Source organism: Rhamphochromis sp. 'chilingali', assembly GCF_963969265.1.
Source record: "Rhamphochromis sp. 'chilingali' genome assembly, chromosome: 1".
Taxonomy (NCBI): Eukaryota; Metazoa; Chordata; class Actinopteri; order Cichliformes; family Cichlidae; genus Rhamphochromis; species Rhamphochromis sp. 'chilingali'.
The window spans coordinates 1,239,009-1,265,796 of record NC_137929.1 but is presented as its reverse complement, the minus strand read 5'-3'; the positions used below and the strand labels follow the sequence as shown (position 1 = coordinate 1,265,796).

The 26,788-nt window shown below is 42.2% G+C and overlaps 1 protein-coding gene across 4 annotated transcripts; it reads left to right on the top strand.

The window, feature by feature from the left end:
* The first annotated feature begins 5,267 nt into the window (after nucleotides 1-5,267).
* On the top strand, nucleotides 5,268-26,181 carry LOC308397706 (uncharacterized protein). Of its 4 annotated transcripts, none has more exons than XM_080883780.1 (5): nucleotides 5,294-5,351; nucleotides 6,896-6,948; nucleotides 19,180-19,285; nucleotides 22,611-23,795; nucleotides 24,121-26,181. In XM_080883780.1, the coding sequence occupies exons 3-5, from the start codon at nucleotides 19,268-19,270 to the stop codon at nucleotides 24,811-24,813; spliced, it is 1,896 nt and encodes a 631-aa protein (XP_080739906.1). In that variant the 5' UTR covers nucleotides 5,294-5,351; nucleotides 6,896-6,948; nucleotides 19,180-19,267; the 3' UTR covers nucleotides 24,814-26,181. The 4 variants fall into 4 exon arrangements, with proteins under 4 accessions (XP_080739908.1, XP_080739905.1, XP_080739906.1 ...); XM_080883781.1 differs by having other exon boundaries at nucleotides 5,317-5,351; nucleotides 18,833-19,285; XM_080883782.1 differs by lacking the exon at nucleotides 6,896-6,948 and having other exon boundaries at nucleotides 5,268-5,351; nucleotides 24,124-26,181.
* The last annotated feature ends 607 nt before the right edge of the window (nucleotides 26,182-26,788 follow it).

The window sequence follows — 26,788 nt, the reverse complement described above, 5'->3', positions numbered from 1 at the left end:
ACGGCAGACCCGACGATGTTTGCATGAACGCGCTTTTTTTAAAAGTCAGGTCAAGGCTCCAAAAGCCCAAAGGCGATATAACAGTTTGTGTTTGCTACATGGATCATTGGAGTTCAGCTTTCCTTTGTTATATTTCTTTAAGAGCTCAAAATGTGTTCATTACATAAATCAAATGTAATTTTCTCTGTAGCACTTCATGGATTTCATAAGCAACACACTGTAGTTGTTCACACAAAGCATAAAGGTAAAAACAATATACACAGTGTTATCTTCATTTTAGATGTCACAAAGTATTTGCGGCTCCCAGTGTTTTCCCGAACCCTGACCCTTTGCGTGGAAACCGGGTCCAAAAGGCTCTTTGGGTGTTAAAGGTTGCTGACCCCTGCACTAGGCCCAACTGACACATATATTTGATTCCAAATACAAAAAATAATGTGTAACCTGCTGGAAGAATGTAGGAGGTTGAGACAGGATCTCAACACTTGGTGTCTGCAACAAAAGACAACAATATGTGGGCCGATCGTGGCTCAAGAGTTGGCAGCTCGTCTTGTAATCGGAAGGTTGCCGGTTCGAGCCCCGGCTTGGACCGTCTCGGTCGTTGTGTCCTTGGGCAAAAAAGCACTTTGGGGTCCTTAGGGACGAGTAAAGCGCTCTACAAATACAGGCCATGTAATGGCAGAAACATTCTCTAGTGTAAATCCTGACTAGTTCATTAACTACAGATCAGTTTCAGTGAACATTATTCACAGAGGGATCTGAGTTCCTTATACCAGACTCTACAGAAACTGTAACACTGTACAGCTCTGCGACTCAACAATATGACAACAATGTAACACACACTAGAATCATCAAATAAAGCCCCACTAACCACTAGAACTAGAACTAACTAACTAGCACTGGACACTTGCATATTAGAGATTTCTACCACCATAGGAGGCGAGATATCATCCTTGAACCAGAGCATCCAGCCCTCAATTTCGGACATAAAAAGCGACGTGGCCAGGCATGATAACACTTTGACTGAACTGCAGGACTGTGCCTCGAACCACTCTGACACCATCGCCACTCTCCAGGCCACTGTGGAGCGTTTGTCTGCGGAGGTAAAGAAGTTAGATGAGAGATGTGGAGCTCTTGAGGCACTCCAGGAGGAATCATTTAAGAACTGCAGGAATACCAGAAGGCACAGAGGGACCCAAGATGACTGAGTTGGTTCACACCTGTTGGCGGAGGCGCTATCTCTCGAGGAGAAGCCACTCATCCAGGGCCGTTGCTAGCCATTTGGGTGCCCTAAGCACAAATGCTTTATGGTGCCCCCCCCCCCCCCCCCCCGCCACTGAAAAAAAAAAAAAAAAACATTAATACTTTTGAATTTCTCAGTGGAATTTGTTTAATTAAATAACAACAAACATGACAGTTAAACAAATAAATAAGGTTAAAGGAGGTTAAAAATACTGTTACAAATAAATACTGAAACAAAAATTGAACATTGGAACAGCTTTATATCCTTCACACTGAAAAGCTTACATGCAAAGCAGAACACAGCATTGTTCTGCGGTGAGTACACTAACCAGCTCCGGTGAACCTTTTCTCCATTGGGAAGAATTTTGAACTTAAGGCTAGTGTGAAATGCTCTTCCATCAGGCCCCTTTGGAAAATTAAAATCAGAGCTGACATTAAAAGGACTTCTCCGCACAATTTCAACACGATCAGCATCTACAATGTGAGCTGGCCAAAGAGCAGGATCGGTTGAAGGGGGCACACATGTCTCCACAGTGTCACTTTCTGATAGTCTCTCAGTGACAGGACTCTCAGTGGTACTTGTGTATGGAACTGTACCTGAACTGGTGGTTGATGGTTCTTGTTCTTCTTGGCTAGGGATTGTTGCAGGGTCTACAATGGCTGGTGGTTGATGTCCAGGGATGGCACTACTACTGGATGGTTCATCCTGTCCTTGAGATCCTCCTTGAACATATTTAAGCATTGACCCTGCATACAAGAGAAAATATTCAGGGATTTTACAGAAATACAATTTTGAATCTACAGTAGGCCTACGAAAGATTGCATTATAAGACTAATAAATTAAGTAAGTCACTGGTACATTTAAAAATTACTAACTATATTTTACATGTATAGATTTTCATAATGGCAAATGGCAATATAAACATGCTGTACATAATTTGATATAAATGCGCAAGTAGGAAATCTATATTACTGGAAGATATAGGTTTCATATTACAGTTTCACCAACAGATGTCGCCCTTGATCTATGAACCTAAAGAAAGACGAGAACTATTTATGTGTTCAGACGTCAATGGCATAAATAAGATATGCGTCTTTATAGATATCCTGAAATGCAGCAACATACAAAGTAATCTTGTCTAATCTGATAATAATACTTGACTGCATCACTGACCTATCCCAAAGTTAAGGTTAATCAGTAGCATGCATGACGTTAGCCAGCTAGCAACCTGAGGAGGGAAATGCTAGTCTCACGAATCACGATAACGTTAGCAATCGTGACTCACGATTGCTAACGTTATCTGAAAACCGTCAATTGAGTGACCATGATGAGTTGCTTTTAGTAGTCCATTCTATATTCATATCCACAACGTAAACAAACTACCCAACATCAATCATTTGCAACATTTGTTAACACAGTATGAACACTGCTAACAGGAGCTATCACAGAGTTGACGGACATGAGCGTGCAAGCAAGGGCTACAATAATGAACTTTTTAAATTATTATTATTTAAACATTGCCTTACCGTCAAGCGACGCCTGAGTTTCATCACGCTTCCTCTTCTTCTTTCTTTTCTCCGCTCCCGACTCCTGTTGCCGTTTCGAGGCCATGTTCAAACAGGTGTTTACCAATTATAGAACAGACCACTGGGAGTGGGGGGGCACCAGGAGGAGACTGGAGACAGGGCACAAAGCAGATTCACCCCTTTTCTCGGGAAAATTGTTTTATGTTGCTTTTGTATTGTTTAACCATATTAATGCATATGATATTTATAGTATTAATATGGTTTACTTTTTTTTTTTTACGACCCTGATTTTTTTGGTGCCCTACCGGCCATTTGGTGCCCTACGCAGTGTGCGTTATGTGCGTTTGCGGAGCTACGGCACTGCACTCATCGATCGAGCACATCGAGTGAATCGCCAGCGTCCCAAACAAAGTCATCTTCCTCGGCCCATCATCTTGAGATTGCACTACTACCACATTGGTGAGGAAATTCTGCTGAAAGCTGCAGAGAACAAGAACCTGATGTATAAGGGTTTTTAAAATAAACATCCTCCCAGATTTCCCTCCCTCTGTTGGAAACGCAGAGCCGCATTTGCAAATATGAGAGGAAGACTACGTGGGATGACCGGCGTCAGGTACAGACTGCTATACCCTGCAAAGCTGTTAGTGACCCATGGTGATGTGAGGAAAAGCTTTACCGATCCCAAAGAGACCGTAGACTACGCGGAGAAGCACCTCTCCCACCCACCTTCAAATGTATTAAAAGCAAGGATATATCTATATGTCTAACGCTGACACAGCACTGTGTTTCTTCTTTTCCCTTTATATTCCATGTAAAGGTGAATATGGAGCGTTTATGGAGCTCGTTTATTGACCAGCTGTCAGTTAGAAGGTAAGAGTTACTAGGTTAACAGAGGTTAGCAGTAACAGTACGGGGAAGTATATTGTGTTGTTCTTTTGTTGGTTTTTATTTTATCCTACTTTACTTTGTTATTTTGATTTTACCTGTTGTGAGTGCTTCCCGTAATTCTCCTTTTTCTTGCGCCGCTGCGGCCAGAGTTCACAACATTACATATTTTTGTATCTATAAACAGGAAGCTGACACTCTCCAGACTTTATCAAAGGTGTGAGCGTCACAGCAGAGGCCTTTGTGTCAACGTAGCTGAAGACAAAACACAGAAACACATGAAGGAGATTTTCCTGGCCTGGATTTTATACAAATATTCTGCAGTACATCAAAAATGAAAGAAAACCATTAGTCAACATATGAACATCACCTCTGAAGTTACAGAGCTTTGATTGGAGACACAGCTGAGCGTTTTGCATTTTGCATAATTAATTACATAATTCATTATGTAACCATAATTAAATGGTTACATCATCTTTAAAGTCCCCAGAGATCAGGAAAAGGGCCTGAGGGTGCTGTGTTTGGAGTCTGCTGGTTACAGTGTGCAGGACCTCACAGGCTGCTGCAGCGTTAGCAGAGGGCGGGACATACACAGCTATCATAATCACGTGTGTAAACTCTCGTGGTAGATAGTACGGTCTCATGCTAACCGCTAGCAGCTCAATGTCCTTACAGCATAGCGTCTCTTTGATAGAGAAATGCCCAGAGTTACACCATCTATCGTTCACAAACACAGCCAGACCCCCTCCTCCCTTCTTACCACTCTCCGCTGTTCTGTCATAAGAGGCTCAGCAGCTAAAGCAGCACACCTGGGTCTCCCAGCCTATTAAAAGCAGCCCTTTGCTTCACCTGCTTCACTAAACATTATTATTTTAAGCAGAGTGGTGTGATTTATGTAGGCATTGCTGTGTGACAGGATGACTTTTCTTGCACACCCACCAAATGAGGGCGCACATGCTTCCACGCCCACTGGTGACTGCACACATCCTTTCAAGGAAGCATTTCATTCATCCCTAACAAATGGAACAAAACACTGTGCAGCGTGTTCAGGTTTGAACGTGGCCCTGGCCTCTCTCTGCATCCACCTGGCACATGCAACACACATCCACTCCCTGCTGAACTGCTTGTATTTGATGTGTTGAAGTTTTGGTAAAGTTTGAATAAATTCCACTTTATTTATAGGAACATTTCATCTGTGGACTCCTGCTTCCCCTCTCCTTGAGCCAGTTTGTGACGGGAACATGACATAAGAAAAGTAATTTATCCCTTTTTGATTCTGTGTATCTGGCGCTCATCCAGTGAGTTCACACTTGGCAGAAACAGACTGAATTTGTCTGGAGAACTTTGGCTTCAGCCAAGTTAGATAAACACACTGTGTCTCTGTCAAAACAGCAGTGTAGTTGTGGCACCCCTGTGAGGGAATGACCACATGAATATTATTTTGTGTAAAACACTCATGTAACGGGACATTTTTCATTGCTATATGTATTTATTTTCAGTTTCTTTAAGAGGATAGAAAATCCATGTAACAGGGATTCATTTTATGTTAGAAAGCAGTGAGGGCGGAACTTTGGTGCTTGCTCCGGGGTTTCGGGGAGCAGTAAGTGGAGCCCACCTTCCGCTGCTTCCTCAGACACGTTCTGGAGGAAAGCAGAGACGCATCGTGTCTTCCTTACTCTGCTCTTCACCTGCTTTTACAGGTCGGTACACGGTGCTCGCACCGAAAATGTTGTTTATTGTCACCATGGTTACCCACGTTAATGTGAATGGGAGAGTTAAGGCGGTCCGCCAAAGTTATTTATATGTAAACACGGGAGAAAACCAGAGGAGTGTCCCGCGCGACCGCACCGCGAGCCCGCTCGTTAGGTGGAGCGCTCGTGAAGCAGAGTCAGTGCGCTCCTATGCTCTGTGCAAACGTGTTGTAATGCTCCAATCAAATCAGTTCTGTGAGATGTGAATGTTAATAGTTCTGTTAAAGTGACTGAGTAGATTAGCTAGTGTAACACAAGCACTCTGAGCAACTCTGTGTAGCTAACAGAGGCATTCACTGATGTCAAGCCAGCCTCCAGTTTGTTTTACGTTCCCTGTGTATTCAAAGTATTACGGGAATGGATGTGGAAACCGGATTTCAAAATAAAAGCCAACTTCGAGTGAATAAACAGATATGTTAAGAACATAATAACATATAATTTAGGCTTTTTTTTTTTTTTTTTTTACAAACTCTAATGTTACATCTATATGACACAGCCTTGTACCCTAATTGTGCCCTGTCACTATCAAGGCCATCTTATTTTGGATTTCAAAGTAAAAGCCCTGTGAATCTTCATTTTTGAACTACTCTTTCAATGAATTCATAATGCTCTTAAAAGCAAAAGTCGTATTTCCAAATACTATTTGAACTTTGTATCAACACTTTTCAACCGCAGGCTTTTTCACAGTAATACCATATCAAAATTAATTCTTTCTGATTTTGCTTTTCATAGTAATGGCCCTTTGAAATTGCCGATATTTGACTTAATCTCCTAACGATTCAAAATGCTCTAAAATGAAAAATTCTTGTTTCCACAGGGTAATTCCACTTTAGATCAACAGTATACAGCCCCACAGTGATACCATATCAATATCAAGTCATTCTGATTTTGCTTTAAAAAATAAAAGCCTTTTCAAATTGTCCATAATTGACCTAACTTTCAGTGATTTCAAAATGCTCTAAAATGGAACATTTCTGTTTCCACAGGGTAATTCCACCTTAGATCAACAGTATACAAACCCGCAGTGATACCATATCAATATCAAGTCATTCTGATTATGCCTTCCAAAATAAAAGCCTTTTTAAATTGTCCATAATTGACCTAACTTTCAGTGATTTCAAAATGCTCTAAAATGGAAAATTCCTGTTTCCACAGGATAGCTTCACTCTATATTTACAGTATACAGCCCCACAGTGATACCATATCAATATCAAGTCATTCTGATTTTGCTTTTCATAGTAATGGCCCTTTGAAATTGCGGATATTTGACTTAATCTTCTAACGATTCAAAATGCTCTAAAATGAAAAATTCTTGTTTCCACAGGGTAATTCCACTTTAGATCAACAGTATAAAGCCCCACAGTGATACCATATCAGTATCAAGTCATTCTGATTTTGCTTTCAAAAATAAAAGCCCTTTCAAATTGTCCATAATTGACCTAACTTTCAGTGATTTCAAAATGCTCTAAAATGGAAAATTCCTATTTCCACAGGGTAATTCCACCTTAGATCAACAGTATACAACCCCACAGTGATACCAATATAGGTAATACATCAACATGGCTGCCGTGGCTAAGTTAGGAATATTTATAATGTCATTTCAAAACTTGCATATGATCTGCAATTTGTAGTAGAGATGGACCGATCCAATATTACGTATCGGTATCGGTCCGATACTGACCTAAATTACTGGATCGGATATCGGAGAAAAATAAAAAATGTAATCCGATCCATTAAATATCACGAAAGCACCTCACAAAACTTGCAACACGCCGTAACTCGCCTCAGAACGTTAGCACGTCGGAGCAGTATGCATCACGTGATAGAGCGGCTGTGGCATGCGGGACCTGTCGGTAGTCTGGATAGCATGTGGAGCTTCGCTAGCAACCCAGCATTTCATCTCCGACAAAGTTATTATTAAGATTCAAAAATTGAGGAAGGGTACAAGAGGTGATCGAAAAATAACCACACTGGTCCGGCCGGGTGAAGTCAAACGAAGATTTTAATTCACACGTGGGAAGATCACTGAAAACAGCAATTGATCTTCGACTTACTAAGGCACAAACAATTATTTTATAACATCAGGGTTTGTTTACTGACGCCCCTTCATGCGTCACAGATACATTTTATACATACGTCAAATCAACACCACAATGACCTTTTACACAGAACATCATCGTCTATTTTCATGGCTGGCACTTCCTGTGTACCTTTCAGTTCTTATCCTATTCCTCTTTCTTGCCGAGACACCAAGAAACGGTTCCTCTTTTACCAAGACAATTTTGCAGTTACAGCCAAACATCCTCTAAATAAATCTAATTTAAAGTGTGTGTGTCACGACCTCACTCAGCCTCGATGTCACCTCTCGCACTTCTGACCTTTTACCAGACCAGAGGCTCACTGAGACTATGTGTATGTCTTCTACTAAATAAATGTTTTAATCAAGAACCCCTACTAAAAGCTTAATACAAGAATATGAACATATAAAAGATAATAAAATAAACTGATATAAGTGTTTTGTAAGCATGTATTGCAATTCCTTCTATGTTCTAGTTTTCCCTCAGCATGTATCACCTGAACAGTCACGTCAGTGAGGCTTACGACCTTTAAAGAACCTGAACATCAACTCAAATAAGCACAGATATGCAATATGTATAAAATAGTTATAACTGCATCTGAAATACAAAGTTAACATCATCATAAACATCTTAAGGCCATCTCAAAGCTATCTGTTACATTGTTAAAGCAATGATCATACTGCAGATTATATTATGCTGGTCAAATACTTTTTGTTCATCCCCACAATCCCCCTTTCGACCTCTGGCACACCAGAGGTCGATACATAGGTTGTTGTTCACTCCTCAGTCCACTCGGCTACCTCCAGATCCATCATCGGCATCATGGACATAGGGGCCACCGCCCCAGGGTCCACTGCCTTTACAATCACTTTCTCTACCAACCTTCGGGCACAAGGAATGAGACAACAACCACAGGTCACCAAAATACCCACCAATACAGATAGAGACAACATAATTGACAGAGCAAGCCCCTTCCACTTTCCCTTTTTTTTACTCTTTTTATTTAAACCACCCCTTTTCAAACTCTCAATTTGTTACCACTCCTTTCTGTAGGCGCGGCGATCTCCTCCTAGGCTGCTCTTCTTTCTTCGGCCTTCCAGGTGGACTACTGGTCGGCCCGTTGCACAGGTGAAGAGGTTTATTCTGCCTCTGTTCCTTGACACCTGCGTTCTTTGAAGACGAATTTTCCTCCACCAAGCTCTCGTGTGCGGGTGCACACTGCGACCAGTGGTACCAGGTGTCGCCTTTCCCTTTCAGCTGGACTGCTGTAGCCGGGCGGTCACCTCATACGGACCAGTCCAGCGGGGCTCCTTCCACTTTCGCTTAATGACCTTCAGCCACACTGCCTTTGCGTCCGGGACCTCTCCGTTCCCCGTGGATCTCTCACAAGTGACCTGTTTTGTAAAGCTGGACACAAGAGCCTTCAACTCATCAAAACATTCTGCATGAGACCTGTTGCTTGTCCTGGGCTGCTCCACCGGGACCACTGTCTAGGGTGCTGGAAACTGTCTCCCAGTCAGCAGCTCATAAGGGGTGAAACCTGTGGATTGGTTAACAGAACATCTTATGGTCATCAAAGCAATGGGCAGGGCTGCGACCCAATTTAGCCCTGTCTGCGCACAGATTTTAGCCAACTTGTTTTTCAAATTTAGGTTCATCCTCTCTACCTTTCCTTGAGATTGAGGATGATAGACCGTCCCGAACTTATGTTGCACTCCCAACATCCTCTCTACCTCTTGCAAATCTTTGTTCTTGGAGTGAGTACCATTGTCTGATCTAATTCTCTTGGGAAACCCATGCCTTGGAATGTAATGATTGATTAAGCACTTAATCACACTTTTCGCGTCTTCACGTTTGGTCGCCCATGCTTCGGGCCATCCAGTCAGAACATCCACACACACCAACAAATACCTCACCCCACCTGGGCCTGTATCAATCATGTCGGTATAATCAATCACGACCTCTTCTCCTGGCCTTTCTGGCATGAGAAACTTACCAGCTTCAGGTTTTACTGCTGGCTTTGGGTTGTGTGCCCCACAAATTAGGCACGTTCTGGCCTTTTCCAGTATCATCCTTCTCAAATCAGGATGCCACCATCGGCACAAATTTCTCTCCATCTGTTTCACTCCCACGTGACCAAGCCCGTGAGCCTCATTCACCTTTTGTTCCGCCATTTTGGCCGTTAACGCGGGACGCCCATCTGGCCCCCTCCACAAACCGCCATCTTGCCAGGCTCCTTTGTTTTCCCACACCCCCTTTTCCTCTGGGGATGTCTCCTCCTGAGCCTGTCTAACTTCTTCCATGCTGTTAGTGCTAACCTCCTCTTCTGGGGTTACCTGCACCAGTTGTCTCTGTCCTTTGTAGCCCGCTGCTTCCTTTGCGGCTTCATCAGCTTTCTGATTTCCTCTTGTCACCATACTGTCTGCTTGTGAGTGGCCTTTGCATTTCATAATACTTACCTCGTCTGGGTCCTCCAGGGCCTTTTCCAGTTCCTCCATTTCCTTTTTGTGACAGATGGGTGCATTAGTGGCCGTTCTGAACCCGGCTCTCTTCCACTGAGCCAGTTCCACATGAGCTGCTCCAAACGCATATGCTGAGTCAGTGTAGATGTTCACTCTCATGTTTTTAGCCAACCTCAGGGCTCGAGTTAGGGCTATCACTTCAGCTCTCTGGGCCGACTGTTGTCCCTCAATTTTTCCTGCTTCTTTCACCTGAAACTCAGTTCCTACTCTACAGACTACTGCATAGCCCGCTCTCCCTTCTTCATCTCTGTGGCAGCATCCATCTGTGAACCAATCCTCAGCTCCAAGTATGGGCTCTGCCTTTAGGTCTTCCCTGATTTTTCCTTCAACCTGGGCTTTCTTAATACAGTCATGTGGTTCTCCTGACCCCATTAGGTCTGCCATATTTATTCCTTCATGTGTGAATATCAAATTTGGCGCCTCTAAAATTTTGCTCAACCTTTGTTGCGTCAGTGGAGTCATTGTGAATACCTGTGAGTTCACATAGGCCACTACACTGTGTGTGGTAAGCACTTTCAGTGGGTGTTCCCTCACTATGTGTGCTGTTTTCTGAATTATCTTTGCTACTCCTGCTGCGTGTTGTGTGCATGTGGGATGCCTTGCTTCTGTTGAATTTAATCTTATGCTGACATACATAAGTACATCCCTACCTCCCCCTTTTTTCTGAAACAACACACCATTCACAACTCCCTTTGTTTCTGAAACATCAAGATAAAATGCCTCATCATAGTTAGGTGTGGCCAGATCTGTGGCTCTTGACAAATCCTGTTTTAGCGAAATGAACGCTGTCTCTGTGTCCGGCGTCCAAGGCAACTCAGCCTTCAGATTTCGGACACCAACTTTCTTGATCAGGTCCCTTAAAGGGGCAGTTTTACCCGCCTAGTTCGGAATGAACTGCCTGCTGTAACCTGTCAAGCCAAGAAAGGAAAGCAACTCCTTCACAGTTCTTGGTTTTGGATGTGTCAGAATTTGGTCCCTGTGTGTGTTCATTAACCCCACTGATCTGTGTGCGATCACCCGGCCCAGGAATGTTACCTCTGGCCGGACCAACTGCAGTTTTTCTTTGCTCACTTTGAAGCCACACTCCGCCAATCTGTTCAACACCACGAGCGATGCTGCCGTACAGGCCGCTGCTGACGGGGCTGGTGAGAGTGCAAAGCCTTGTGGTAGGCGTGTGTACCTAAATTTCCGGCCTCTGTATGTGAAAGAGAAAATGTCTCTGAGTGACTCGTGCAGTGGGAGACAAAAGAATGCATTCGCTAGGTCAATACATGTGAACCACTTTTGGTCCCCAGTAATTTCGGTCAGAGCTGTGTAGGGATTTGGTACAGGCACAGTGTCAGTCCTCAGTATGGCATTTATTGCTCTCAAATCATGTGCCATACGGTACTTCCCTGTCCCATGTTTTTCCACTGGCAAAATAGGTGTGTTCCAAAATGACCATGAGGGCTCAAGCACTCCTGCTTTCCACAGCCCTTCAATGGTTTCAGCTATACCTTCTTCTGCTTCAGTTTTGTGCTTATATTGTGGTCTGTTAATTGTTATGTCAGACTTCAGCTGGAACAGGACAGGCGAACAGTTAGCTAAACCTACATCTGTGGGCCCTGCGGACCACAAAGTACCAGGCAATTTTGAGAGCTCAGCTACTGCATCAGGATGATCCATTCTTTCCCTGCCATGTATTCTGGAGATTTCTTTATGTTCTAAGATCACTGCATCGTTGGACAAACAAGTTATGCGATATATTTTACATTTTGGTGCATACCAGACATTTGGAATTTGGGTGCTTTGCCAGCATGCATTGTCCAGCACCCGCTTGACCATTGGTCCCAGATCTCTTGGCCCATGACCCTCGTGGACCGCCAATGTAATGTGAGGGGCTGAATCCTCTCCCACATTGTACCAAGGCAGTTGTTCATCCGTAAATTTCACAGCCGCGGCCACACCTTCTGGTCCAACATAAATGTTATGTGTTCGCACATTCCACGTCTGTCCCTCAAGATCAGACTGGAACTGTTCCCGATAGATATCGTTATCTTCCCTATCATAAAAGAGTGTAACGTGGAAAGGATCTCGCGGAGGGGAGTAGACGGCCAGGCTCATTATCCAGGGTCTCCACAGCTGATAATGTCTCAGAATGCCTTCTTCCACCAGCCTCCCCCAGTAGATTTCGGCAGTGGGTTGTTCAGAGTTCTGGACTAGATATTGAGTCTTTGAAGGTGATCCCAGGCACGGGAATTCTTTTCCTCCAGGCAGAGTAACAATCAGTCCATCTGGTGAGCACATGATTGTGGCTCCCAGTTTCACAAGCAGGTCCCTGCCCATGAGATTTGCAGGCACCTGTGAGGACACCACATATTGGTGTTTCAAAGTCTGTTTTCCCAGCTGTGTCAATGCTGGACCTGTCAATGGCAGTGTCATTGGAATCCCGGAAAAGCCTACCACATTAACTGTGTGACAGGAGAGTGTCGCACTGTCTGGTGTGTCTTTCAGTGTTGAGTATGTTGCTCCAGTATCCACCAGGAAGGGCAATTCAGTGCCTTCCACGGTCATTGACAGCATGGGTTCTGCCGCCCCCCACGCTGTTCAGTTTCTCCGGGCTCCGTCAGTATTGCTCCCTCTCCCAGCCCCAGTCAGCTACTGGGTACTGGGCGGCTGGTGCTGCATTCGGGTTTGGAGCTTGATGTGCTCCCCTGTAAGCAGCTCTTTGTCTTGGGCCTCCTCGTGCCTGGGATTGATAGCCTCGCCTCTGATAATTTCGCTGCGATTCAGGACATTCTCGGGACCAGTGTCCTTCTGCTCCACAGCTGTAACAGGCAGTCCAAGACACATTGTTAGGATTCCCTGGATTCCGAGCCCTTTGTCCTCCCCTCACGGATCCACCACGCCCTCTCTGCGGTCCACCGGTCCCCCAATTCCCTACTGGTTGATGCTGCCTTGGTGCATTGGCGGGCCAACGGTCGTCAGGGTAGAGACCCGGATCCTGATCTGGCAAGTCAGGCACAGGATCGGGCTGAGGCCTTGCCACCATTATTTTCCTTGCGCTCTCTTTATCCTCTTTCTTTCTGTCTCCTGCTTTGTTTTTTGCTTCTGCCAGCTGCAACTTAACCAGCCACGCCTGGACTTCCTCCAACTCTTTCTTTTGTTTGTTTGCCTAATCCTGTTCCTGCTGAAGTCTGTGGGTCACATGTCTATCCCACTGCACCGAGTCTGCAACGGCAAAATCTGGGTTCTTTTCCAAGTCAACTGCAACCTGGTTGGGCAGCCCTGCCAGCACTGCCGAACGAAACCACGCTCTACTTTCACCCTCCTTCCCCGGATGTATTCCTGTTCCTAACAACCATTGTTCCTTTGCTTTAGCTAAACACTCTCTGGGTGTGTTTTTGGGATCCCAAATAATTTTTGGAATGGCTCCAGAGTTAGGAGTTGGGTACTTCTCTCGGACTGCATCTGCTAAGTCATTCTGCACCTCATGATATTGCAGGTCATTTGCATATCTGGTTGTTTGAGCTATCTGCTCTACATCTGCTAACCCACCACCCAGCATACAACGTCCGGCCAAAGCGCGAAAATCGCCCAGCGCTAATTCTTCTCCTTCCCAATGTTCTCCCTTGGTTATTGGTGGAAGTTGTTTAACCAATGCTTCCAAATCTCTCACCTTATAGGCGCGATAAACTGGTTCGTTCTTTGGACCTGCTATTAGAGGCAGACTTAAACCAGGGTCAGGAGCTCCTTGTTCAAAACTCACTTTTCTACTCTTTGAGCTCTTAAATATGGGCCGTCTCTGTGCTTGGTCTCTCTTCACACTTCTTTTCCTCAAAATTAGGCTTGTACTTGGTTGGGGTTCAGCTCCTCCATCTTCGTCCTCCTCATCGTCTTCTTCTTCTGATGACGTCGCACGGTCTTCATTCTCCTCTTCTGGCCCTCCCTGCATTACTCTCTGCTTTATAACCTCCAATGCCGTTAATGCCTCTATGGACGCACGTAGGGCCTCATGCATTTGTCCATACACTTCTCCTTCAGTTTTTAACACCAAGCTCAGAGGTATTTTATCACCCAGCCCTTTCTGTTGGGATGTAATAAGTTTGCTTACCTCAACCTCCATCGCTTGGCACTCTTTCTCTGCTGATTTTAATACTCCAGGGGAAGCCAAACGAATAGCTTTCTTAAGCTGTTCAAGCTGATCCTTCAGAGGTTTGCATCCCCTTTTCCCACTAGGTGTCGCACCCGAGCTGTCAGCCATTCTCTGAAACACAGACTTACCTCTTCCAACGGCGTTGGTCGACTCCACTTTCTAGGTCTAGGTCACCCAGACACGCTTAACTTTCGGTTTCAGTCTTCGTCTCGCTGTTCTCGCAACCACTGGCTCCTCTTCCCCTGCTCGGTGACACACAAAGTTTAACCCAGCACTTTAGAGGCTGTCCTCGCGTTCTCAAGCGTTGACACTCAATCAAAATTATTCGCCCTCAAAGTGTTAATATATGACACCAGCAACCCTTATGCGCAACGCGCTCACCTCCGTATACTTACCTCTCCAATAGTTCCTCGGATTAGTGTTTTTTCATTTATTTTAAACCCATTAACGGCGCTGCGCGTCCCTTATATACTTTACAGCAACACACCCTCAAGGGTCCCTCAACTTGTCCCGTACTAATAAATCTAAAACCAAGAAATCACCTTTATGTCATTATGTCAAAGCTTTCTCCATTTTGCGCAGCCTGCCACATGTTTAACAAAAAAATCGCTGCCCGAGAAGGCTCCCACATATCAAGGTGGTCGTTTTCACAAACTTCCAGCAGACCCTCAAATAAACAAAAACAACGACCCAGGCAGGCTTCCAGTTCAGCCTCCTCAATTTCTATGCACACCGAAAACTCATGGGGAGATTCTCAGGATGACCACTCCACTTACTCTGCATCCAGTCAGCTCATGAATTAACAACACTTGCAGACTGTAACCCTTTTATTTTTGTTAATGCCTTCAAATCCACCTTAAATCTTCTTACCTAAACGTTGGTTTTAAACACAAACAATTCTTATATTCTATTTTGAAACGCTGTCACCATTCATATATTTACAATGTTATTATTTACTAAGCCAGCATTTTAATTGCAGACATTTATCCACATTTGCAAACAATAGTTATAGAGCTGAATGACACACAAAACCGAAAGCATAGTCCTCTCATGCGCTCTGCATCAGCTGCCTCATTTGCATGCACACACACTCTTCATCTAAGAATAGCAGCAGGCAGTCAGTGCATTGCTGACTCCACCCACAGAGATCTTTTTTTTTTATTACAGAGACGTCTTATATTTACAACTGCACAGATTTTAAACCTTTTAACACCTATCGAATTTCGACAAATTTAACATAACAGTCTAACCGATAAACTCCCTGAGTTTTTTGCGATCAATTAACCAGTATCAAGACTTTAACTGTTTCTGGCCTCATCTCTTAAAATCCCTAACTCAATTTAAAAGTGTCCAACACCCAAGGTCCAACCTTTGCTGCCCAAAAAAGCGCAGATACCGTTCCAAACGGTAAGGAGACTCTAACTCCTAGCTTAATTCCAGGATGCCCTGTACCCCACAGTTAAGCCACACTGAACTATCCCTCTTCGCCGAGAGGTCAATGTCGCGCGTCCACGACAAGGAGGGAGCGTAACCTCCGGGCTCTGCGCTTCCTAGCAGACTCGAACTGCCGTTCTAGAATAATTTATAATACTTTGAAACAACAATCAACACCCGAAACAAGTGTATAACTGAGGCAGGTGCAACCTAGTGGTCAATTTGACCGCTCAGGTCCACTCTTATGACCAAATTTGGACTCTAACCAACAAAATAACCAATTCCCTACCAAACTACTTGAGACTCTAACTCAATTTCTTTGGGACTTCAACCCAGTATTTAAACTTTTCTTATCAGACTCTTAACTACTTTCATTTCTTCTTAGCAGAACTCTAACTGCATCAACTCATGAGATTTTCATCAAAATCAAAACAGACATCCACCAGTAACTTCAGTGAGTGGACTTAAATTTTATCATGTCCAATTTGGCACACTTTGGAAATAATTCAACAGGTAGTGCCTTACCTTTTGGATAAGCCGGCTTATGCCCACTCACTTCAACCACTGGAATTCATGTCTGCCCGTCTGACCACCTCGGACCACCGCTCACACCTCCACTTTTCTCCCTTACTCAACCACCGGACGAAGCCCCCAAATATTAAGATTCAAAAATTGAGGAAGGGTACAAGAAGTGATCGAAAAATAACCACACTGGTCCGGCCGGGTGAAGTCAAACGAAGATTTTAATTCACACGTGGGAAGATCACTGAAAACAGCAATTGATCTTCGACTTACTAAGGCACAAACAATTATTTTATAACATCAGGGTTTGTTTACTGACGCCCCTTCATGCGTCACAGATACATTTTATACATACGTCAAATCAACACCACAATGACCTTTTACACAGAACATCATCGTCTATTTTCATGGCTGGCACTTCCTGTGTACCTTTCAGTTCTTATCCTATTCCTCTTTCTTGCCGAGACACCAAGAAACGGTTCCTCTTTTACCAAGACAATTTTGCAGTTACAGCCAAACATCCTCTAAATAAATCTAATTTAAAGTGTGTGTGTCACGACCTCACTCAGCCTCGATGTCACCTCTCGCACTTCTGACCTTTTACCAGACCAGAGGCTCACTGAGACTATGTGTATGTCTTCTACTAAATAAATGTTTTAATCAAGAACCCCTACTAAAAGCTTAATACAAGAATATGAACATATAAAAGATAATAAAATAAACTGATATAAGTGTTTTGTAAGCATGTATTGCAATTCCTTCTATGTTCTAGTTTTCCCTCAGCATGTATCACCTGAACAGTCACGTCAGTGAGGCTTACGACCTTTAAAGAACCTGAACATCAACTCAAATAAGCACAGATATGCAATATGTATAAAATAGTTATAACTGCACCTGAAATACAAAGTTAACATCATCATAAACATCTTAAGGCCATCTCAAAGCTATCTGTTACATTGTTAAAGCAATGATCATACTGCAGATTATATTATGCTGGTCAAATACTTTTTGTTCATCCCCACATTATCCCGAGAGAAGTAAAGCAAGTGTGTAAGTCCATCTCTGAATGTTTGTAAAGCATTCCCACGTTAAGCTTAACAAGCGACTGCCTCTCGCTTAATGATCAGCTGATCGGCTTTTCTGTCTCGAGTCCGTCTCTCTTGTTTGTTTTTGGCCCACTTTGCACCAGAAAGAGGAAACCAGCGGCTGAACAACAGCAGCACGTTTAAGCTTGATAAGCTGTTGTTACAATTTATTTAATATTACTTGCTACACCAGGATCTTTTACTACGTAGCTGACGCTGGTAACTGTGCAGGGACGGATCTAGCAAAGTTTAGCCAGGGGGGCCGATAGGGCATTAACAGGGAAAAGGGGGCACAAAGACAGACTTTTCTTTCTTATTCTCATTTAAAATGTCGAGCTTTTAATAAATACTTATCTGACACCCAAAGTTTTAATTTGATGTAAAATGAATAGAAGTCAATTACTGTGACTATTAAGTCTAATATATATACCCTAGTAAGCTATAGTACTTTTTCCTTTGGGAAGGTACCATCTGTGCAGTCTGCAATTTTGTTGAAGAAAGATGTTGAATCTATTTAATATTTCTTGAAAAATAATTGATTTCTGTGCATTTTTTTTCCACACTGCATCAAATTAAGGTTGATTACGTCGATTAAGCATCATGAGGTGGCGCGTGAGGGGTGGTTCCCTATTTTTTATTTATTTATTTTTGTTGTTGCTTGGAGTTGGAACCCTATTAGTTAGGTTGCTTAATATTTACGCTAAGTACTCTTTAAAATACCAGAATAGGGAGGATGGTGTAGGTTTAAGTTTATTAGATTGATCAGTATTGCTGAACTATGAAATATTTTTTTTGTATACAGGTATAACAGAATAGCTTTAGTGTAGTTGTTGTTTTAAACTTGAGTATGAACTTGCAGACTTGCAAAATGCAGCAAGATATTTTAAAAAACAGTTTTGTTGATTAAAAAACACTATATCAGATTCATATCGGTATCGGCAGATATCCAAATTTATGATATCGGTATCGGACATAAAAAAGTGGTATCGTGCCATCTCTAATTTGTAGCAGATCTACTGACTGTCACAGAGCAGCTGGAGCAGTCTCGAATGCAGGTCAGTCCACTGTGGCCAAGTGCCATAGCTACTGCTGGATGAACTCGTGACACATCTGCACCTGTTTCTATGAACACATTGAGTCTGAGTGGCTGCACTTACACTGGTGCATTCAAACATATTGAAAGATGGCAGCAATGTGGATTGTCAAGACTCAAACCAACCATTGAGCAAAGACAGCAGGATCACTTGTTTCTGTTTGTTATACAGCCAGATTTACTCGTGACACACATGTGCAGCTGCTTTATCACCTATTCTGAATTTGTTTCAAGCACAATACATTTGTTACACATGTTGGGATATTGTGTTTGTTTTAAATGTTATATACCTGTGTGGTATGTGACTTGTGTTGCCATGACGCCAGGTCTCTCTTGGAAATGAGATTTTTAATCTCAATGAGATTTTTTTTTACCTGGATAAATAAAGGACTAATTTGTAACTTTCAGTGTTTTCCGGTCTTCCAAAGGAAAAAAAACCTTCAACTACATGACATACAGTTGTGTATTTGTTTTCACCTTATCATACACTTGAAGTTTTACAAATCACCACTTCTTTAGTGAATATCATTTCAGTCTCAGACAATCTCGTTTCTCTTACAGAGGTTGAATGCACCTTCTGCGGATGGCGGTACCACACAGTGTGCGTGGACTTCCCCTGCACAGAAGGCAACTACAAATGCTGTGAATGCTAAATAAACAGAAACAAATGATCCCTGTTGTCTTTGCTTGATGATTGGTTTGAGTCTTGACAATCCACATTGCTGGCGTTGCATTTTTCAATGCCAGCAATGGCAGGTATCAGTGCTCAAAGCTTTTGTGTTTGTTTCCAACAAGTTGCCCACCTCGGGAAACAAAAATGTGTTCTTTCACTTGTCAGATGAACATATGAGACACTTTGACTCTTCAGTGCAGTGTGGAGCCTAACAAAGATCTGTTTTGTGTCCCAGCTGATCAGCAGGAGGAGGAGAGTCTGACGGAGCAGCAGAGGAACATTTTCAGCTACTTGGACTCAGCTCAGCCACTACAGAGGAAACAATGAGCTCAACACAGAAGGTGACAGACAGAGCAGGACCATATGACCAAAGATATTTATCACCATATACATTTGAACATTTGCCATAACGATGTAGCTGACGATAGAATTGACACCAGACAAAATACTTTACAGCTGCACAACTTTATTAAAAAGCCATCAATGTATTTTCACTGAAACAAGCAGCTGTTGTTTATGTGCATTAAAGTTATATAAAAATGTAACAGTGCAAATGCAAATTCCTCGCTGACAGTTTAACCAAAAGGCGTTTCCAGTGGAAACTGGCCGACACATCCTGAGCATAACCATGTATAATATCCACTAAACTTCAGAAGAGGTTATACAGTCGTGGCCAAAAGGTTTGAGAATTGCATAAATATTGGAACCTGGAGAAGTTGCTGCTTAAGTTTTTATAATAGCATTTTGCCTGCACTCCAGAATGTTATGAGGAGTGATCAGATGAACTGCATCGTCCTTCTTTGCCATGAAAACGAACTTAATCCCCAAAAAGCCTTACCACTGCATTTCATTGCTGTCATCAAAGGACCTGCTGAGACCATTTCAGTGATCGTCTTCTTAACTCAGGTGAGAATGTTGGCGAGCACGAGGCTGGAGATCATCATGGCTGTATCCCGATTCAGGTTCTGCAGCTTTAAAGTCCTCAAGGGCCACGTACTCAAAGACCGCTAAGGCCGAAGTGCGAGGCTCGTAGGCTCGTGAAATGGGACGTCTAGCCTCCGTCGCGCTGCCCAGGTTTCCTAGCAACCATGATACTAACAGCTGGAAACGTTTCATACAGCTTTGTTTGACAGAAATGAAGGAGAACATGTTGGTACTAAATGTGGCTCAATGCTTACATATATGTGTAAAAAGCAAATGCAGGAGCTGTGATAACTGTGTCTGATAGAATGAAGAGTAGACTGATATATGAAATATTCCTTTATTGGGTGAGAAAATCAGACCATGTCATAACTGCTTTAAGTCACACAGAATAGATATCAGAGCCTTAAACAGGCTGACTTCTGCTAAATGGGTCAAACTGGGCAGAAAGTCTACAAACACATAACATCCTTATAGAATATGATGTAACACTATAGATCAACTTAGCTCAGAATATATAAAGCATATAAACAGTTACAGCAATATGATGCAACAAACACAGCAGCTACTGATCCAAAATACTCAAAGCTTCATAGAACTGAAACCAACATTTATTTTTAGCTCCATTCTGCTGCTGATACAGACTTTAGGTTTCTGAACATTAAACTTGTTGCTGCCTTTCATAGTGTGTAACTTGAAGGCCCTGAGTACTTTCTCCCACACTGAAAACACTGGGATGATCACATTATTTGAACATTACCTAATAAGACTGATTCAGCACAGACAGTTATGTTAAACTTTCCTAGCAGTCCTTCACAAACAGGGAACAGTCTGTCTATTCTCTCCATCTGTCAGCTGCTGCTGGCTCTTCCTCCTCCTCTTCCTCACACACTGCTGAGTTTGTCCTGGTGGATCATCAGGGCTGCAAAGCCTCACAGATGATGTGCAGCAGTGGGTCCCTCAGTCTGTCCTCACTCTGGACATTTGCAGTCGTCACACATGGAAATCAAATGTGTGATAAGCTGCAGGATTCAAACACAAGTGTAACTTATAAACACACGTTCATACTTTTATTCCACAATCAGAGAGAAAGAAACAGAGAGAGAGTGCAGGACAGACACAGGTGACAGTCTCAGGTGTACACACTGCTACACAACAGCACAGAGAAGCAGGATTTAGTGTTTGTGTTATTACGAGTGTAAACAAGAAGAGTTCCAGATGGTGCAGTGGACACATGTGTGACTGCTGTGATTAAAACATCTTTCTTTCAGCTTAACGAGTGAACCGTCAGCTCGTTCAAACACACGTTAAAGTGCGTTTGGCTCGACACCAGCGAACAGAGGCAGCAATATAACACAGCTAACATTAACAGTGCAGTGAATCCTGCTTGTGCCGTGATGTTCAGGACTGCAAACCGAGCAGCATCACTGACTTTCAGCTTGTTGTGTTTGTGGATATATGACTGACTTTAATTATCCACAAAATCATCACATTCTCTGTCAGATTAAGGTCGACTATTGAACGGCGTATATTTTAAAGGCTTTAAAACCAAGTTAACGCTGAAAGTACAAACATCACTAATGTCACATAACTCTGCCGACAAGGCATAGCTATGGCTATGAAATGCTCTTTGTGTATCACTTCTTCGTTATGAAAGATGTCATTAATGCACTAGTAATGTCTCATCTGGAGTATTGTTCAATCAGTTGGTCAGCAGCTAATAAGACAGATCTTAACAGACTTCAGTTAGTCCAGAATAAGGCGTCCAGATTAGTGTGAAGATGTTCATACTATACTAATATTGATAAAATGCATAATAACCTTTCTTGGCTTCCTGTACAGGCTAAAATATTCTCTGGCTTACTTGTAGTTCTAAAGAAAGCAATTCTGTTAAACACACCACATTTATTCTGCTCAGCTGCAGTATCCAGATGAAATACATCATCATATTACACAGTTTTCAACAAGCTGCAATTTAGTAAATGCTCGAGTTAAAAGTAACGTTTTGTAAAACTGTTACATTTAGAGCAACTTTTAAGTGGAATAAGTTGCCTTAAAAAATTAGAGAATTATTCAAAACTTCAATGAACACTTAAAAGCCGATTTACAGAGCTTTTAGTTGTTGTAAATATTGTAAGACATGATTTGTTTTTGAAATTTGTGTAATGTGCCTCAATGTTATTGATATTATTATTATTATTGATTGCTTATATTTGAACAATTGTGAAACCTCACTGTGGATGTAAGAGTGAAATTATGTGGATATCTTGAATCCACTTTATTGTGTAATATTTTATGTGAGTATTTGACGGAAGACGAGCAACATCTGTTGTGGAAGCTAACGGGGTTCCTTTAGAATAAACAAACATAGGATTTATTATCACTGAATAATTCTGTATAAATCTATACAAATTATAGAAATATGTAATAGGAAACAACAAAATAATCTAAATTATAAAATTGTGTGTGTGTGTGTGTGTGTGTGTGTGTGTGTGTGTGTGTGTGTGTGTACAATCAGGAGGGATGGGCATGATTTTAGTGTTTGAACAGTCATGAATTATCTTTAACAGCAGGTTGGATGTAATGTGTTAGAACTACCAGCAGGTGGGGATAAGAGACCTTTAAGGTGTTTGGTGCCACGCTCCACCTTCAGGTTTAAAACTAGTGTTAATGGAGTTTGAAGGTTGAGTTTGTTCCACGACTGCATTTCACTCACTGCCTCTGTTTGTATCTCTGTCACTGCAGGACCAACATGGAGCCAGAAGTCAGCGCTCTCAGGAGGCCGACAAACCTCACAGAAGAAAGGGAGAGAAAAAACACACCTGTGACGAGTGTGGGAAGGGTTTTACTCTGAAGGCTTCACTAAAACAGCATCAGGTCATCCACACTGGAGAGAGACCGTTCAGCTGTCACTTGTGTGGGAAGGGTTTTACTGTGAGGGCTAAACTAAAACAGCATCAGGTCATCCACACTGGAGAGAGACCGTTCAGCTGTGACTTGTGTGGAAAGTCTTTTTCCTTCAAGGGTTCCCTAAAAAAACACCAACTCATCCACAGTGGAGTTAAAGCGTACAGCTGTGATCAGTGTGGCAGAGCTTTTACTGACAGTAGCAACTTACAGAAACATCTAGTTACCCACTCTGGAATTAAGGCATACAGCTGTGATCAGTGTGGCAGAGCTTTTACTCAAAGTAGCCACTTACAGAGTCATCTAGTTACCCACTCTGGAATTAAGGCATACAGCTGTGACGAGTGTGGGATGGAGTTTACTCTGAAGGCTTCACTAAAACAGCATCAGGTCATCCACACTGGAGAGAGACCGTTCAGCTGTGACTTGTGTGGCAGAGCTTTTACTCAAAGTAGCAGCTTACAGAGTCATCTAGTTACCCACTCTGGAATTAAGGCATACAGCTGTGACGAGTGTGGGATGGAGTTTACTCTGAAGGCTTCACTAAAACAGCATCAGGTCATCCACACTGGAGAGAGACCGTTCAGCTGTGACTTGTGTGGAAAGTCTTTTTCCTTGAAGGGTTACCTAAAACAACACCAGCTCATCCACAGTGGAGTTAAAGCATACAGCTGTGATCAGTGTGGCAGAGCTTTTACTCAAAGTAGCAGTTTACAGAGGCATCTAGTTACCCACTCTGGAATTAAGGCATACAGCTGTGACATCTGTGGAAAAACTTTCAGCCAGAGAGGGAACCGAAATGCACACCTACGCATTCACACCAGACATGATGTGTACTGCTGTGAACAGTGTGGCAAACAGTTTACAAGAGACGCACACTTACAACAACACATGTTTACCCACACTGAGGAGAGACCTTATCAATGTGACCTGTGTGAGAAGACTTTTAAATCTCCACATGACCTGAGACGACACCTTCAGATCCACACCAGAAAGAGACTCTACAAGTGCAGTTACTGTGAGGTATGTATTTATATTGTTATCTTGTCATTTTAGCCTGACTGTTTGGAACAACTCTGCTCATTAAACTGTGTTAGCATGTTAGCAATTCTACTGCATGGTAAAGCAGCTCTGAGTGATTATTCAGATTTTCCTTTCAGTTATGATTTTAGTATTACTGTAGTATTATGGTGGTAGTATTGTAGTTATTGCAGCCCAGTAAACTGAGTGTGTTAACTGAAACAGTCAAATGTAGTTGGACGTCTGCAGAGATGCTCTTTATTTCAGGCGACGTTCAGGATACAAATGTTGAAGGACTGACTTACACTGTCTTTGTGTCTTTGTTTAGAAGCAGAGCGACACAGATGGATCCAGTTCTCAACCCTGTCATCACTGTGGTGGTGGGAAAGACTTTCATTGTGACCTCTGTGGAAAAACTTTCAGTCGGCAAGCTGCCCTTAAAACACATCAACGTAGACACACTGGAGACAAACTGAAATACTGCAAAGAATGTGGGAGAAGCTTCACCACATCAAGTGATTTAAAACAACATGAACTGATTCACAGTGGGGTTAAAAAGCACTTCTGTGATCAGTGTGGGTCATCCTTTACCACTGCATGGAAGCTTAAATCACACAAACGAGTCCACACAGGAGAGAAACCACACAAGTGCAGACACTGTGACAGAAGCTTCTCACATTCAAGTACTTGTAACATTCATGAACGTACACACATGGAAGGAAACTACAGCTGTGACCAGTGTGACAAGAGCTTCAGGAATCTCAGTTCATACTCTGCACACAAACGATCCCACGTTACTAATAAACTGTTTCACTGTTACCAATGTGCCCAAACATTCACCTCATTGTCTGCTCTGTGCAAACATCAGCGCGATCACTCAGGGCTGAAATCACTCCCATCACTGGATCACAGTGAATCTGAAGACACAGAAAGATCCTCTGGTTTCTGTGTCAGACTCAAAAAGCTTGAGATCAGGCTCCACAGAGTTCAGATAGAATCATTTAAACTTGTGTTGAACTGAACTGGTTGCTGGGCTGAACTTCTACATAATACAGATCTACATGGGATCTTCTTTTCTGTTGTTTTACTGAGTCAGTTTTGTCCTTTTTTCTCTGTCCTGGTTTTGCTCGTCTGTAAATGATTGAAACTCAGTCAAATAGTTCATTGTTCTCCAGCAAAACGTTTTTTGGAAACTCATGTTTAACCTTTAAAACTCTGACATGTTTTAGCACACAAGGCTTCATCGGGGAGTTCACTCATGATTGGACCATGAGAACAAAGGTTTTTAGTTCTTTCAAAGAGAGTCTTGGAGATGTTTGATGTTTCTGTTTTTCTGAAACCACCTGAAAGAAAAACTATTTTTCTTGCTTTATGTAGTGTGGAAGTTTTAAAATGTTTCTTCATCTGTGATGTTCTTGAATGTGTTCACGTGAAGATGGTACAAATAAACTGTCCTTTCAGCTTTAGCTCCTAATTTATTCATTATTTATGGATGTAGCACAGCAGCCGTCTCTTGATTAACACATGGAGGGCTCGGGATCTGATGGTGTCGTCTCCCTAATTTGCCCACTCAGTAAATCTCACTCATGGCCAAGAAATTGAAATAAACCTTGTTTCCCTGCTGGATAGTGATCCACTGTAACTCTGCTCCTCCTTCCTGTTTAGGATTTCTGTGGCTGAAGTAAAATTCCCTCCATCCATCACTTATCCCAGCTAACCCAAAGTGAAATAAAGTTTTGCTGGTCTTAAAAAAGCATTACAATAATGGGCATTACCAATGCAAACTGAATGATACAGAAGATGAAAGAAGAGACTTTGATCAGTTAATAAAGCTCATGATCTGGATTCATTGTGGCTGCTACACAGATACTTCTGGGTCACTTCTCTCAGTTAGGAACCTTCCTCACCAAACTGACTGTTGGACCACACCCCTGGTTTCATGAGAAATTGTTTCAGCCATGATTTCTCTTCCTGTATTTCAGAGTAAAGACTGAAGTGACAAATGGAAGCATGTTTAAAAAACACAATGTGAGAGAGACGTTGAGGTCCTTAGAAGTTACCCTGGGTTTTTCTGTCACCCTGCTAGATGTTACACACCTTGTTATTGGACTGATTTCTACTGCTGGACTACTCCTGCGGAGAGTATTGAGCTGTTATTGAGCTGCACATACGTTACGACCTGCTTAAGTTCGAGGTCACAGCGTCTGTAGAGCAGCTGGAACATAATGAAGTCTACAAGGTTAAAGTTTTCTCTTCAGTTATTGTTCTTTCTGCTGCTTGGTTTGATGGATCTGAGAGCTTTTGTTTTTATTATTGTTATTATAATTATCATTAATATTTTACTCTCTAGAAGCTTTAAAATAGTGTTTGTGTTTGAAAAAATTGATTTAAGAATTGAACAGAAACATCTGTCCTTCTGAAAATCGCCCAAAGGCACGGAGACAAAGTCAAAGGATGCAACCTGTAACTTTCTCTTCCTTCATGTTAGGACCATCATCCATGATTTATATAAAATGCATATAGCAACAGTAGCACTTTAGTTTGGACTTTATGATTTCTGTAACTGGAAAATATTATTTTGTTTAAAGACAGAAGTGACCGCATAGTTGCAACATCAAAGGGAAATATTAATTAATTAGCATCAAGTATATTTGTTGCTTAAGCGTTTGCACTATAACTTAAGTAGGATTATAACTTTTAAGGAAGGAAAGATTTCAGATATTTAGTTCACTGTTTCAGTTATTTTATATGAAATTAAAACATTTACGTTGGTCAAATATGATGCTCTAAATCAAATAAAAGTTTGAAAATAAATGATGTATTTTTAAATGCTGCAACAAATGTTCACAAAAAGTAACTATAATTAAAACCAGTTAAACAAAATCAAATGTTTGAATCATGCTTAACCAAATGCCAGGCTGGAGAGCTGAACCTAAAGTATACGTAGAAAGATTTCGACATCTGAGCAGTTTTTAATGTTTTTATCACATATAAAT

What these genes read in the sequence shown, in the direction of transcription:
- LOC308397706 (XM_080883779.1), top strand. An exon ending in ACAAGTGCAGTTACTGTGAG is followed by an intron (nt 23,796 to 24,120) that starts GTATGTATTTAT and finishes GTCTTTGTTTAG; the next exon opens with AAGCAGAGCGACACAGATGG.